Source organism: Leptonychotes weddellii, chromosome 7, assembly GCF_054177405.1.
Source record: "Leptonychotes weddellii isolate Sample4059 chromosome 7, ASM5417740v2, whole genome shotgun sequence".
NCBI lineage: Eukaryota > Metazoa > Chordata > Mammalia > Carnivora > Phocidae > Leptonychotes > Leptonychotes weddellii.
In genome coordinates, this window is record NC_138375.1 from 54,185,380 (window position 1) to 54,202,108 (window position 16,729).

Below are 16,729 nucleotides of genomic sequence, written 5' to 3' on the forward strand. Positions count from 1 at the left end.
AAAAAAGTAAAAAAAAAATCCCAAGGCCTTTGCACTTGGCCATGACCACCCTCCCAGATGTGCATAGATAAAACTCTGTGCCTTAAGGGTATGCTGGTAAAAGGATTTGAGAATGTAGTGAATCTGCATTGTAAATATTCCTGAAACCCTTGGGCATCATAGCAAATGCTCAAAAAGCATCGGTTAAGTTCTACCCAAGGTTCAGTGATTTGTATTGAAAGCGCCCTACAAATGTTACAACAACTCACCATGGATTTCCCCCAAGATAGATAACACAGCTTCTACTGTATAAGCTCTCCCATGGTTATAGTTTCCATCACATAAGGCCAGTCCTGGACTCCAGAAACATTTCCTCCTCTATTTGTCCCTTAAGCTCAGTGGTGATAGTGACTTCCTTCTATTGCTAATGCCTAGGTTGTTTTGTTTTGTGACTCAGCTTTTTCATCACCCATATAACCTGCAGTAAATTCCCTCCTTATTCCAGGTTAGATTCTGACTGTTACACCAATGAAGAAACCAAAATTCAGAGAAGTAGCCAATAGCACAATAATTCTGCAGTTAGTATTCTAAAACAACAGTTTCTGATTCCAGAGTTAAGCTCTTAATCTCTGCCTTATATTTAGTAAAATTTAGTGAAATTTAGTGAAATTCCTGGTGCCAGTGCCAGGTGGTGATGGCCATGGGGATACGATGATAATGACTATAATGATGATGATGGTGATACTGGTGTTGGCACTGGTGGTGGAGATCTTGGTGATCACCGTGTCTGACTGCTGTTGTATGTCCTTTGGAAGAGATGTGCAGATACAGTGTCTGGTTGTCACACCGATGTCTCTGTGTTTCAGGCCTTCACCTACCACCATATCCAAGAAATCATGGTCCAGCTTCTTCGAACAGTGAACCGGACAGTCATCACAATGGGACGGGATCATGTTCTGATTGTGAGTAGATCTCTTCCTCTTGTCAAACATTTCAAACTGCTCAGGGTCAAGGAATGGATTTTCTGGAACACCAGGTCATGTTGAACACCTAGCACCAATCGCTACTTTGTTTTAGAGTGCAACGGTTAGATTTTTCTCATCTGGGTTGGGATAACATGAGAGTTAACTCAAAGTTGATGAAATAAAACAAGGCTTAAGACTTGTCCACCAAGTTGAGTGTATCAGTGGGGATGGAATGTCGCTGGTAAAGATGGAAGACTAAAGAAGTTTTTGTAAGTGGGCCAGGCAGAATGTTCCCCATTCACATCCACCAGGAGCCTTTCCTTTTGGACTAGAGTCAAGCAATGCCCAGTCTTAGGGTCCTGTGAGCTTGGTTTTCTTTTTTCTTTTTTTATTTATTTATTTGACAGAGAGAGACACAGCGAGAGAGGGAACACAAGCAAGGGGGAGTGGGAGAGGGAGAAGCAGGCCTCCCGCGGAGCAGGGAGCCCGACGCGGGGCTCGATCCCAGGACCCTGGGATCATGACCTGAGCCGAAGGCAGACGCTTAACCGACTGAGCCACCCAGGCGCCCCTGAGCTTGGTTTTCTAAGTGGATTCACTGTATGTTAACTCTGCCCACAGACATTAGTTAATTCAAGTCACTGCTAAGTTTGGGGTTAGTCTTTTGTACGAAGGCTGTATTCTAAAGATCGGGAGATTCCTGCCTCATAGATTATTTTCCCTCTCCAGACAGAGCCCATCTCTAACTCTTTAACCTTTGCCCATCTTGCTTTAAACCATGGGCCAAAAATGATTCTTACAGGGGCCAGGCACCAACGTAAATGAGTATGTTCGACTATGTCACTCCTCTGCTCAAACTCACTATTGATTTCCCATCTCACTCAAAATAAAATCCAAACTATTGCTAGGGCCTGAAGTGCTCTCTGATTCTTGTCTCTTACACCTAAAACATGATTGTATTTACTGTTGCCTAAGCTTGACCTATCTCTGCCTCAGGTCTGAGGGCTTGTTTCCTCATGTAAATCTGATCTTGGCTCAGGTGTCACCTAATTAGAGAGGCTTCCCTGTCCTGATTACCCTGTCTTTAATACCCAGCACCTCACCAGCCTCTTTCCATCTCTGCACCTTACTTCTTTATGTCTCTTAGAACTTATCACCACCTGAAATATATATATATATAGCCCTTGATTGATTGATTGTCTGGCTCTGCTTGTGAGAAAATGAGCTCCAGAATGTAAGGATTTCATCTGTTTCATTCATTTGTATTTCCAAACCCTACAATATTGCCCTGCATATAGTATGTACTTGATAAATATTTGTTGAATGAATGAGCAAATGAATGAATGAATGAAGTGCACCAGACAGGGACTCTAATGTTTAATGAGGACAAGCTCTTCTCAGCTATGATTTCACATCATGTGGAATTGGGCCATACAGTTGCCAGAACTCCCAACTCAAGAGAAACTGAAAATGTGAAATTTCCTGATATTTAAGTGTTGGCAGCTAATAAAAAATATATTTATAAACATTCTCTGAGCCCCAAACAGCTGGATTCAGCTTTCAGGAAGCCAGTTTGGGATCTCAGCTAGGTTTGGGATGTTGATTGTTCATACGCTATAGTCCCACTTCATGGATACAGAACATAAGGTGCTGAGATTATTTTAAAAGTAGGTGGGCAAGGATTTGATCCTGAGAAGCAGCGGAGTGTAACAATTTTCTTTAGACCCATTTGGTTCTGTTCAGTCATGTCAATACATGTTTACTTAATGTATACTGTGTGCATTTAAAGCAGTGGTGACATCCATGGAGAGTGCTAGCAGGTCAGGTGCTCCTGCCTTCCTGTGGTAGGTAGCCATGTAAATTGGTCTTTGTCATTTGTCTCACTTACTATCCTTCCACCTTAGAAGTATCACCATTCCTTATTCAGTTACAAGCTTCCATATCTGTGGTTTCCATAACACTCCTTAGATAAGCATTTTATGACCTCCCTAATCTTTATTCCCTTTCTTTGGAGCCAGACCTAAAGATGATCATCAATCCATTTGACTCATTCTGTATATAGCAGGTCTTAACTCTCTGTCTGTCCTTTAGAACATTCATCCTTTAAAACAGTGCCTGGATCATAGGAAGTGCCAAATAACTGGTGTCTTACTATTTTCTTTTCTATCTGGTACAATGCGTCTCTCTGTTCCTTTGCATTATCGACATAGGCAAGTGAGCCTAGTTTGGCCCTCATTCACTACGGCCCGTTGTCTGAGCCTTTCATTTGATCCTCTCTCACCCTTCCAACACACATTCCTCATTGCTGCCGCATTAATCTTTGCCAGGACACTCCTGTACTCTGGAATGTTCTGTGGGTTCCCACTCTCTACCAAATTAAGTCTTACAACCATTCTCAGCTTCTGTGATCTGGCCATAACCACATTTCTCAGCTTTTTCATCTACTTTTCTCGATCCAGATATTCAGCCAAAATGGATGTCTGGATATTGCCCAAACATGCCTGGCATTTTCTAACTCATGCTGCTTTCTTTGTCTGGAATTCCTTAGTATGCCGTCTCAATCTGTTGAAATCCTACCTAGTCTTCAAGCTCCAGCACAAATGCATCCCTTAGGATGCTGCTCAAATCTCACCAACCTGGTCGGGAACTCCCTACCTCTTCTAAATCACACAGCTCTTTTTCTTCCTTTGCTTGCTTGCTTTTAGTTTTATTGGAGTGAAATTTACATGCTTTAAAATTTAACCATTGTAAGTATTCAGTTTGATGAGTTTCAGTAAATGTGTAGTGGTACAACCATGACCATAACTCAGTTGCTAACACTTCCTTCATTGCCGAAAGTTCCATTTGCTGTCTGTCTGCATCCCACCCCTACTCCTCCACCCCTACTCCAACTCTGAGCAACCACTCTTCTCTCTTCTCTGTAGATTGCCTTTTTTTGGAAATATCATGTAAGTGAAATTATACAATTCAGTGTCTTTTGTGTCTGGCTTCTTTCCTTAGCATAATGTTTTTGAAGTTCATCCATATTTTAAGGTATATCAGTACTGAATTCCTTTTTATTGCTGAATAGTATTACACTGTATGAATATGGCACACTTTGTTTATCCATTCTCTAGTTGATAGACATTTGAATTGTTTCCAACTTTTGGCTATTAGAAATAACATTGCTCTGAGTAGTCACATAAAAATTATGTGTGAACATATTTTAATTTCTCTTGTGTAGAAATCTAGAAGTGGAATTGCTAGGACATATGGGAAGCATATGTCTAACTTTATAAGGAAGTACCAAGCTGTTTTCTATAGTGGCCATTTTATATTCCCATAAGCACTATGAGGGTTCTAGTTTATCTACATCCTCACCAACACTTAGTATTGTCAGTCTTTTGGATTTTAACAATTTTAGTGGATTTATAACAATTCTAGTGGTGTCTCATTGTGGTTTTAATTTGCATTTCTCTGGAGACTAATGATGTTTCTGTGTACTCTCTCTCTCCTTTTCTTTCTTTTTTTTTTTTTGAGACATTTCTATCTCTGAACTTGCCATACTAGCTCCTCCCTTATATCACAGAACTTTTAAGGCTTGGGCTTATCTATAAAATGGGGTAATAATAGACCTTCCTCATAGAGTTCCTGTGGGAATTAAATGAAATAACATGTGAAAAGCATTTGCACATGTGTTTCTTGTACATAATATTCATTTATTTATTCATTCACTATTTTATGAGAACCTCTTATATACTTAGCATAAAGACTCAAAAATGAGTCAGGCATGGTCTGTGTCCTCAAGGAAACCATGACCTCCTTCGATGGGATGTCTCTCAAATACCTCAGACTCACTGTGTCCCAAACACAGCTCATCACCAGCCCCCTGGAGCCTGCTCCACACTCTCTCTTCATTTAGGACGCCAGTTTATGGTACTGACCTCCTAGAACTGTAGGAGCTGCCCTTGACTGCTCCCTCTTACTCACCTGCCTGCCCTTCTAGGCTCCCACTAAATCCTGCTGTTTTCTGCACATCTGGCTTCAGTCCCTCTGCACCTGGCCCCCCCCCCCCATTTGCCCTCAGAGCCCCTGTACACTTTCAGTCATTGGGCTCATTGTACTTAGTCCGTTGTAAGGTGATTTTCTGTCTCTGTGTTCCAGCCTCCCTACATTCTGTGGATGCCCTTGAGGGCACGGACCATGTTTTACTCACTCTTTTATCTTCAGCTTCCAGCAGTGTGCCTGGCATACCATGGGTACTCAATAAATGTTTGTTAAGCAAATGAATGAGTGAAATAATCCCTAGAAATACTGTGTTATTCCATACCTTCATGTATTTGTATATGCCTTTCTCTGGGGTTGGAATGCTTTTCCTCCTTCAAAGTATGTTTTCTCTAATTATCAGGACCCCATATCTCAGGTAGTATGGGAGCAATATAAGGAATTGTCTGTTCATACTTTTCCTGTCCCCTGGGCTGATTCCAGGAGCCTTGCAGAGGTTCTAAGTTGCAAGCTGTGTCATCAGTCTCAGTGACTCTTGAGTTTGTTGGTGTAATTACAAGAGTGCTGCGTGGGGAGTACTGGAGGTGTGTAGAAACACACCTTAGCATAAGGAACGTGCCTGAACTAGAAGGAAGGAATAACCAGGTTTTTCTTAAGATGTAGCTTCATTTTCATAAAATAGTCCTTTCCAGCACTTCTTAGAATAGAAATATCTCCTCCAAATTAAAGAAAATGAAGTTGGAAAGTAATTACTCAGAGGTCATGAGTCCCTGTCTTATTGCTGAAGGCCCCAATTTAATTTCAGATTGAAGTTTGACAAGAAGGAGAGAGCCCCATTCCAACCATCACTTTCAATTTTCCATATATAATTTTTATTGGTCAGTTTCCATTGCCTGGGAATATTAAACAATCAATATTTATAACAAACACCAGACATGTCTAATACTTCTGAAATCCTGAGAAGGCCTCGATTGGATGTGGGGTGGCTGGTTGTTGGCACGTCATTACGTGGGATTAAATAGTGACTTCTTTTTTTTATTTGTAGGAGCAGGAACATTATGATAAAAGGTGTTAGCTATTAAAATTACAGGAACCACAGGGCTAGGATGGATCGCTTCTTGTGCACAGCACATTGTAATTATCATTTGCTGAAAATAACCATTCCTGATTTTTTCTGTAAATTGCTTGCCTAAACAATGAAGTGTTGATGATGACAAATGAGCAGAAGGAAAATTTACAAAAACAAAAAGTAAAAAAACTTTTACATGACTGCTGCCCTCTCTTTTCTTTGTCAGAGTCTAATCAATCAGATATACATTTATTTACTAAAGTTACCGAGGGCTTTAAGGCTGAGAAAGGCAGCATGGTTTGGTAGAAAGGACATTTTGGGTAAGAGAATGGGAGAATATTTTTTTATTTGAGTATAATTAAATACAGTGTTTGTTACATTAGTTTCTGGTATACAATACAGTGATTCAACAATTCCACACATTTCTCAGTGCTCATCAAGGTAAGTGTACTCTTAATTCCATTTATCTATTTCACCCATCCCCTTACCCATCTCCCCTCCGGCAACCATCAGTTATTCTCTGTCTTTAAGAGTGAACAGGAGAAATTTTCCATACTTGTTCTGCAGAGTTGGCTCTATGATTTTATGCCAATGTCACCCTTTTAGACTTTGGTTTCTTCTGTGCGATGAACTCTATCATTTTTTAGATCTTTTTCATATATCTAAGTTTTCTGATTTGGCCAATGCCTATTCTCTTTTTCCATCTTCCAAGATCCTGAGTCAGAGACATAAAACAGATTTTTCTTCATGGGCCAACTCTGGTGGGTTGGTAATAGCGGTCTGTAGTACTGCACTGAGAAAGACTCAGAGGCTACATCTTAGCTCAGGGAAAGGAGTGCTGATTAGGAATGTCTGTCATAAGCATAAGCTTAGAAAACAGTGATGTATGCAAGGTACTTGCAAATATTACATATTGACCAAAATCATTGGTGTTTTTCTGGCCCAGTCCAAAAGCTCTTGTAGAACCAGTATTCTCTTCCACATATATCTGGTTCTTTTAAGAAGGTTGTGGTATAAGAGCAGAAGAGCAATGGGAAAAAAAAAAAAAACCACAATAATCTGAGAACTTAACATTTTATCAGGGAATGGTTTCTATGTGCTACATGTCATATTTTATCAAATAAGCACCATGATTTTATGTGCCCATAAGAAAGAGAATCTGCTACCAATTAAACTGTGACACAGTGGCTTATCATTGCATTGATTGTAATCTTCAGAGATATTAAAAAAAAGTTGGATTCTAAATCCCAACTGTGTGATGGAGCACATCTTTGAGTCCTCATGGGTAATTATCATCACATGTCCCATGGTTTGGGAGAGTAGACTGACTGAGCCCCAGAGGATGAAAGTATCATGGCCAAAGTCACACAGCTAGTGGCAAGGTGGGATGCAAACTGGGGATGTCCGACATCTGAGCATGTGTCTCTTGCGTTCTCCCATCGGTCTTGGAGCAGTGCGAGGAAAACTTTCCAGACTCATTTGTGGATCTGAGGGGTGTTGTCTCAGGGAACCTTCCCTGGCTAGTGCATCCTGCTGCTGACTGCTCTACAGAAGGCTGTCCCCTGTATCTGGCCTCCTTAGTGCTGAGGATGGACAATCTCATAGAGAGAATCAACCAGGGAACTTAAACACTGCCAGAAAATCTTGGAAGGGAAACAATCTGGTAATTTTGTTGAAATTGGGATCTAGCTTTTATTTCCAGTAATTAAAATAAGCCTCTGGGTGATACATTTTGGGCCTAATTACCCCGGTTTTTGCAGAGGAGTCTATTGAGTGATTAAATAAAGGTAAATGTAGTTGACATCATGCCAGCTCTGGAAATTCAGAGCAGTTTGTTCAAAAAGGAAAAAAAAACAACTGGAAATCATCCCACCCTCCACTGCTTCACCTCACAATAGCACTGAAGACTCCATAAAACACCTGAGTCATCCAAGAGCCAGGCTTTCAAAGCTCTAACTTCACTTTCCAAATGGCAAATGGTCCACCCACATGACCACTCTCTGACAAACTTTGAGCTCACAGACTCCAGGATGCCTGGGCAGGGGTCATAGCACGAAAGTTAGTGCCAACTCCACCCATCCCTGTCCCATGGAGAGCAGGCATAAGTACAGTCCAGGACACGAGGGTGTGAGGTTCCAAGCCAGAATCGATTGGTTGACTCATGACCCTCACTCAGCAACCCAATACTTTGTTAACAAATAATATTTCTAATAAAACTATCGCTTATTGAGCAAATAGTCTATATTCCAGGCAGAGAACTAAGCACTTTATGTTTCTTACCTCTTAACCCACCTCAGGTACTCATATTTTACAGATGAGGTAACTGAGGCACAGAGAGGTTGTATAACTTGCCTTTAGTCACATAACTTGAGTGGAAAAACTGGGATTTGAACCCAGGCAAAAACTGTTTATAGAGCTCCTCTAAGCATTTCGTGTACTCCTACATTATGAAGACCCTAAGTCGTTCTTTAGGCATCAAATAGTCTAAAGGTGATAATGAACACCTTCACCCTAGCTGCTGCTCTACCAAGACTGTGCAGTCTGGTGAGATGACCTATGTGGCAACTTTCAGAAACCTCTGAAATGGCACTGGGTTTTGGTGGCTTTGTAATGACAATGATATCTTTAGGATTGATCTCCTCAATTCTGGGAACCTGTAAAATCAAAACAAGAACCTTGAGTGTTGGTACTTATGAAACACCAGGTTTAACGGAAGACAAAGCTAGAATGGAGGTGTGAAATTATCTCACACCTCCTTCTCCTTCTGTGTGCAGTTTGTCCCCCCATGCTCTTGAGCAGACTGCCAGGTTCTAGGTCTAAAAGCTTCTCAAATCCAAAGCCTCCCTCCACCACCAATGCCACTAGCACATGTCTGGCCATGACTGTCTCTCACTGCTGCCACTGCTGCAGCTGCTAATAAGACACATTGTCTCCACTCTTGTCCCGTTTGAATTTTTCACATCGTAGCCCATGAGGTCTTATAAAGTAGAACTTTCTGGTGAGGATGCATCAATGGGCCCACAGTGGCCAAAGATAAAGGTCCAGCTGCTCACTATGGCCTTCAGTGTGCCCAGTATGATGGCCTGCCTCTTTCCCCCATACTCTTTACCTCCCACTTTTGTGCTAACTCAATGGAACTGCTCTGTTAGTTACAGAATGTTCCTTTTCTCCTTTGCATTCCATTCCAAATGGCACTTGCATGACATTCCCTCTGTCTAGAATATACTCCTCTTACCCTTCTTTACAAAACCTCCTCAAAACTCCTCTTTCTCCTTCATGTCTTGGCCTCAGAGGCACATCTTGACCCATGTTCCACTCATGGAAGTTGGGACCCCTCTGCTCTCTTCAGACTGAACCTGCCTCATGTACTCATCATACTGTCGTGAGAACATTCTTCCTAGCACTACAGAACAATGTCTTCATCACTTCTGCATTTAGAGGAAACACTGGGTCCCTGGCATATAGGATGACCTCAGTGAATACCTGCTGAAGTAATGGAAGATTTCTGCTATTTATTTCATTTACATACAAACCATCTTTCTTTTCCTTAGCATGTAAGCGTTACTATTATCACCCTTATGGCATGATTAGGTTAGGAAGGTAAGAGAGAAAAGAGAATTATTATTGAATAACTGGACCAAATGGAAAGAATTAGGGGGAGGGTGTATTCATTCTCTTCAGAGGATGCATATGTCAGTGATAATCACAGTGAACATTTCTAGGGTGCTTACTGTGTGGCAGAGATGGCACTTTGAGGATATTATCACATTTAATCTGTGAGGTTGACCAAAATTATGATCCCCTCTCAGAAAGGAAACAGTGATCAGAGGGTTTAAGTCTCTTGTCCAGCATCACATACCTGAGAAGGAGGAAGATAGAATCCAAATCCAGGTCTACAGAATTTGAAGCCACCATTTTAAGCATTTCACTGTACATGACTGGGACATTGTTTTTCTGAGACAAAACTTGAGAAAAATTAAGGAGTAAATGTGTGTGCATGTGTTGGGGGGGGGTCAGGCTAAGAAAGAGAATAAACATTATACAAGAGACATGAAATTCCATTTGATAAAAAAAAGGTGGCATCATTAGCTTGGGGTAACTTGGTTGCCACTTGATCTGGTCATATAGAGGGTGCTTATGTCCTATGGGTGGGTGGCTTTGTTTTAATAAGGATTTTGGTAATTGCACACCAAGGAGTACATGGCCTAAAATATATATGCAAAAAATGAATTAGTATCTCAGCTTCCAAGGAACCCATAACATGTATGTGCAGAAGTCAGTTATTAAAGTAGACTTCATGTAATTGGGTCTATTTCTTCAATGGCATGAAAATTTGAAAAGGTGGAAAAGAAGGGTTAGGGGTTTGTAAGAGGAAACGGCATTTCTTGCCTTATCTCCATCTCATGGTCTGTGAAATCTCTCATTCCTCAAGATCATCTTTCTTCAGTGACCTCATTGTTCTTTGTCCATTTTTCAATTACAGCATTATCATATCATAAAGGAATTTTCTCTTTACCTATCTTTGTTCCACAGTTGACTAAGATTCTTGAGGAAAGGGACGGCATCCCATTATCTTTGGGGTTCCTCTCTGTAGGCCCAGGGTTTGGCAGGTGGCAGGTGTTTATCCAAGCCATGGGAGTGAATGAATGGAAAAAACAAACTGATTGAAAGTACAGATTAATGTCTAGTTTTAAAAGAATTCTGATTTAAAAAATAAGATGCGAGAAGATTTGTTTCATGTCAAGCTTTCATATAAAGCTTTTCTATATAAAATTCCCAAATAATCTACTAGCCCTGTGTGGTAGAATTCTTTTAGACAAACTAAAGTTTTAGAGCTGGGGCATAAAAAAGAGCTGGTTTCATTCTCCAAACCTTCCTTCTGTTCGATGATGAGCCACAGAGATGGGAATTAAAGGGAAATTAATTGTTAAAACAGCTACTGCATCCTCCCTGGCCTGCCCAGTCAAGCAGACCTCTGCTCTGAGGACAGAATGCTCGTAGGTAATAAGCACACGCCTGTTGCTGCTGCCGCCATGACAGTCTTGCACATGGCGCCGGGACACATGCCTTGTGGTTCTGCAAGGGAGGTGAGCTGAGGCCTCCACTGGCCAGCAGCATGTTTCCTATGCTACAGTTGTCAGTACCCAGAGGCGGGGAGGCAGAGACTGAGTTTGGGAATTGTAAGATGAGTACTTAGGAAATGCATGACTGGTACGTCATCATCCTGATGAAATTACTTCCAAATATCTCAGTGTCTGTTAGCTTCTGTAAGTGGATCTGGACAGATCTGATTTTGAACAAGTTATTTTAAATGTGTTATTAAAGGTAAGACTTCACTGTATCTCCTGTACTATTATCTGGCACTGGAAGAGAGGCCAGCCTTTTCTTGTCCTTGGGGAACTTTGGAAACTTTAGAATTTCAGAATGTCTGTCATTTGGGCATTGACTGAGCACTCTCATGCCTAACATTGCTTTTTAAGAGTTGTGGAGTTGGGGCATAGGTTGGAGTTTGAAAGGATTTTGCTAGCTGGGACCTGTTCCTCCTTTTCTTAAGGAGTGAGAAGGCCTTATTCCAGGGCTAGGAAGTCTCTTCACTTCACTAAAATGGGGTTAATAACAGTTATTACCTGTCAATCCCACAGTGAGTATTGAATAAAAAAAGTATGTGTAGGGGCACCTGGGTGGCTCAGTCGGTTAAGCATCTGCCTTCGGCTCAGGTCATCATCCCAGGGTCCTGGGATCAAGCCCTGCATTGGGCTCCCTGCTCCACGGGAAGCCTGCTTCTCCCTCTCCCACTCCCTCTGTGTGTCTCTGTGTTCCCTCTCTCGCTGTGTCTCTCTCTCTGTCAAATAAATAAAAATTAAGAAATCTTAAAAAAAAAAAGAAGTATGTGTAAAGCTCGTAACACAGGGCTTACCACCTAGCAGGTCTTTGGTAAATAAGAGCCATTATTATTCTCCTTCAGTGCTGGAGTCTTCTCTCGCTTTGATGCAAGTGTTATGATCAGATGACAAATTATTTTGTGGCCCTGGCTGGGGATCTCTCCTGGCTTTGGGAAGTATTTTTAAGCTATTGCTATAGTGGGGCTGTGAATAAAGCCCCCTTGAGATGAAACTGGCCTCCATATGTCTGGTACAAAGGCTTGAGTCCCAGACCAGAAGGAGAAATCCCATTACAGAGGGTCCTTTCCTGTGGGAATGTTGAGGGACTGGAGCTGCCCCATGAGAAACCCTGTTGGCACAACCTCCAATGCAGCAGGCCTCCCCTACAGCGGTCCGGTCCATGCTCTTCTGTCTGGGGCACTGGCCTTTTAAAGAGACTCAAAGAAATCAGTTCTGTCAAATGACCCTTCAAGATCAGATCCCCTTTTTCTAGATTTATGCTACATTCATATAATGATGCATTTGTGCAGTCATTAAATACTGATGATGATTTTTTAATAACATGAGGAAATTCTATGTCTTAAATATAGAGAAAGGACCAGAGGACCCTAACAACAAGACAGTCATCAGGGACCCTAAAGGCCAGGGAGGGGGAGACATGTGGGCATCATCAGAGGCCCTGGATCTCCCAGAGGTCAGGCCTGGGGGCCCTGCTCTGAAGCTAAAATTATGTTCTTATCTTCTGCTTAAGTGACACATGATTTGTACATTTCTGTAGCTTCACTTTTTCTAAAATGATTTTGCTTTCCTTTTATAATCAGGAAAAAAACCCTCAAACACTATTTCTTTAAAAATAGGAATTAATGAGATAGTCAAACTTAGTGAAGCATTTTCATGTATATAATTTTACTTTTCTTCTAACCAGCCTGTGAAGCCAGAAAGGCAGATGGTTTCATTTTAAAGACAGATGTGGGGGATGGAGGTGAAAGTACTTGTTCAAAATTGTGCAGAAAATTAGGAGCAGAAGTCGGGAGTCCTGGCCTTGTTCTGGTCTCTCTATCATGGACCGTTTTTGACCTTAACATTTTCATCTTCATTATTTTCTCCCAGTTCATTCAACAAACATATATGAAGCATTTACAGCATCTTGGGCAATGTGATAAACACCTAAAAGGCTTTAGAGATGCAGACGACAATTTCTGTCCGCCAGGACTTTGCTCCCTGGTGGAGATGTGCATGACAGATTGACAAAAGAAATGTCAAGATAATATAAGCAGCAGCCTGTTCAAAGCGCCATGAGTACTCGGAGGACGGAGTGACTAATCCCATGGCAGGGGCGGGGGATGATCAGAAAAAGTTACAGAGAGGAGGTGACATTTCAGTTGCAACTCACTGTCTGCCATAGGAGGTAAGAGCCCAAGCTCCCAAGTTTGGCAGACCTTGAAGGAACTCCAGCCTTCAACACCTCAGACTTACAGACTTGGACACATTACTTAGATCCCTCCAAGCCTCAATTATTCTCCTGGAAAATGGGGGTAATTGTAAGCTACCTTGAAACAAATCAGTGAATGGAAGGAAAGCACTTAATAACATCCCATTTTAACTTCAAGAAACTAGAGCCTTTATTATCCTAATTAGTAGTAATATGGCTAATATTCATTTGTTTTCCCCAAATGGAGATTATTCCCCATGATAGATAGGTATTGGAACAATGTCCTAGGTAGAGGGAACAACAGGGCTAAGTCACTGATACGCAATAGCCTCTGACTTTTTAGGAAGGTGGCAAGGAGACGGGCATAGGGGGAAGTAGAGTAGTGGGAAGTTGGCAATGCCTACTAGGTTGGAGTCAGATTGTAAGGACCTTTGTTTGCTGTGGGAGGAATGTTATGTTCTAGGATGGTGGCAGGGTGCTATTAGAGATATAGAAGCCAGGAAATGGCAGATGTGTGTCTTAGGGAGATCCCCAGGCAGCCAGGAGGGGGCTATATCTGACGGAGCTGGACAATTGTAAGAGAGAGTAGCCCTTGAAAGCCAGTGCAGTCCAGGGGTCTGCATGGAACAGACAAGGGCTCATGATGGCAAAGTCATTCATTTCAGTTAAACAAGGACCTCCTGTATTTAAGACTTTACAAGGTGAGGAAAGCAGTTCCTACTCTCAGAACACCAACTATAATGGGGTAAGAAACAAGGGGAGAATTAGAAATAACTATAATTTAAGACAAATAATCATCCCAAGAGAATAACAAGGACAGCATTAAGAGGGTCAAAAGCGGGGGCGGTGGGGGCGGTGCTGGGGCATGACATCCAGGTGCGTGAATCAGAAAAGGCTGCGTGCTTATTGTCAGAACCCTTCCCCCGCTCACTGGACCATAATAAGCTGTACGAGGCAAGGGTTGCATCTGTGATTTTCTTGACCAGCACAGAGAAGGGAATCAATAACTGTTGGAAAAAGGTGATTATGGACTGGGGTTCATCTGAGAAGTTTCCCTGGTGCTGGTGGATGTGATCGTAGAGTGGAAGGAGAGATCTGTTTCAGGAAATCCGGTCTGGTCAGTGGTAAGTTTGTTGCATGGCTTTGAATTTGCTCCCTTTGATCCCTAACTAGAGAAAGCGTATTGTTTTCCATCCTAACAAACAAGCAAACAAAAAACAATGACAACATCTCATGATGTCCCCTCTTCTCCATCACCCATGTGAGATTTCTGCTTGTGGGACTGGATTCAGTCAGGCTTGGGGTACTTGGTGTAAGAGTTACGTGAACCACTCTCGATTTCAACAGTTAAAATGATTCAGCCCATTTGGCTCAGGAGAAAGAAGCCTTTTCTGTCAGCATAACCAGGGTATCACAGTATCGCATGAGCTACCTGGGAAACCAAGTCCAAGCACCAATGGGAGCTCATTGTGTTTAGCTGATGATTTAAAAAAATGCATATTGAGATTTTGCCAGGAGAAAAAAAAATACTGGTTTAATTTGAGTGAATTTTAATATAATATAGTTATGGATTCCGAGAATTGGTGAGGCCATTCATGATAATAAACCTTTTATTTGCTTTGGAACAAATAATCCTTTGGTGTGATGTTTATTGTCTTTTCATTTTAGTTGTGGTTTAAACCAAGGCAAAATGCTCTGCCCAACGTGCTTCTTCGGTTAGACAGACCCTGTCTCCTTTAAATTGCATTTTGTATAAAATGGACTAGGTCACATATAATAAATTTTGGCATTTTAATGGAAACATTATAGAGAAAACAGTTAACAATCTGCTTTAATTTCAAAACTAATTTTCTCTTTCATACAGTAAGGCAGTATCTTGGTAAAATGTGCAAAATGCATTGGGATTTAATTATGATGGCAATTTGTTCTGAAACAAGGTTAAGCCGGACTGTCAATATTCAGAATAAAGGTGTTAGGGGGTTGGCAGTGAGGGTAGGATGAGAGTGGCTTGATGTTCCTGGGTTCTGAGTGCCACGTGGACCACAGTAGAATTACAAGCCCTGGGCACTTACTTGCTAGTCAGTAGAAGGATGAATGTTCCTGGGGGAAAGACAGAGCCTATACACTCCAGTGGGACCATCCCCATACGAGAACTGATAGACAAGGAAAAAAACTGGGAATGATTTTTTTTTTCATGTCTGTCCACTGCATCCAATTCATTCATTAATTTATTGCTGCAACAGATATTTCAGTTCCATTGTGCTAAGTGCTAGAGATACAAAGGTAAGCAAAAATAAGCAGGATTCTGCCTTAAGAAGATTATAGGCTATGAGAGAGAAACGCAGTCATCGAGGAATGACACAAATGTATGTACAAGGACAACTGTGTCAAGAACTTTGATGGAGGGATCCCTGGTGCCAGGTGAATGTACAGGAAGGGTATTTCATGTGATCTAGGGCAGTGGTGGTAGTAGTCTTAGAAAACCTTACCTGGGAGGCCCCAACAGAGCTGGAAACAGGGCAGGGAGGATGACATAGTGTGGATTATTCCAGGCAGAAGGAAAAGTTTACATAGACCCTTAAGGATGTGTTAGCATAATGGGTCCAAGGAAGCCAAGGTGACTCAATGTGACTGCAGAGCAGGCAGGGAAAGTGCCTGAGATGGGTGCTTCCATGGGAGAGGCAGGTGGGCCCTTTTGGGTTTGTAGTGACAGATCTGGTCTTACTTTCTAAATTTTTACCAGGAAGCCAAAGTGTGACGGGTCAGATCTAAATTTTGCAGTGATTGCTTTTGCTTGCAATGTGGAGAATGTGCTGGAAGGGAAAGGGAGTACACTTGTGGAGGCCAGCTAAGAGGAGGGGTTTGGAACAGGATGGCAGTATTGGAGGAGAGGCGTACTTATCTTGGCACCTGGCTTAGTCTGGCAGTGAGAAAAACAAGCTCTAGGTTTACTTTTCATGGACTGAGGGTCCTGTAGGAGACAGGCCGAAATCATATATTTGGGAAACCTACGGAGTAGTGGTGATAGATGTGACCAATAGGAATTTAATCTGTAAGTTGGTTGAAAGACAGGGTTGAAGTTGAGATGAAACCCAAAAGGGCTTATGAGCATTAATTTGTCAAACATAGTTTACACCAAATACAGTGTTGGTTGGGTGTGGATTTGTCCCACAGCTTTTTTATTGCAAGCCATACTTTATGAGCATAATGATCATTAAAAAATCTATGTTTCTTGGGACTTAAAAAAAAGAAATATGTTTTTGGTATACAGCAAGTTGCCTTGAGCAGGTTGAAATGAAAGCCTTTTCAAGCAAAGGCCATATTGAGGCCTCTGCTCAGCTAATGAGGCAGTTGAACCTGCCTGAATGGGTCTCAAATTTAGTGTCAGTGATTCCTGGGACTGCCCTGGGTCATGGTG

The 16,729-nt window shown here is 41.7% G+C and overlaps 1 protein-coding gene across 1 annotated transcript in view; it reads left to right on the top strand.

The window, feature by feature from the left end:
* The window catches only part of DOCK2 (dedicator of cytokinesis 2), a 386,690-nt gene that overhangs the window by 164,759 nt on the left and 205,202 nt on the right, over positions 1-16,729 (top strand). The window contains exon 24 of the mRNA XM_081825805.1: positions 846-941. Coding sequence (XP_081681931.1) covers positions 846-941 — 96 coding nt within the window. The remainder of the gene's footprint in view (positions 1-845; positions 942-16,729) is intronic.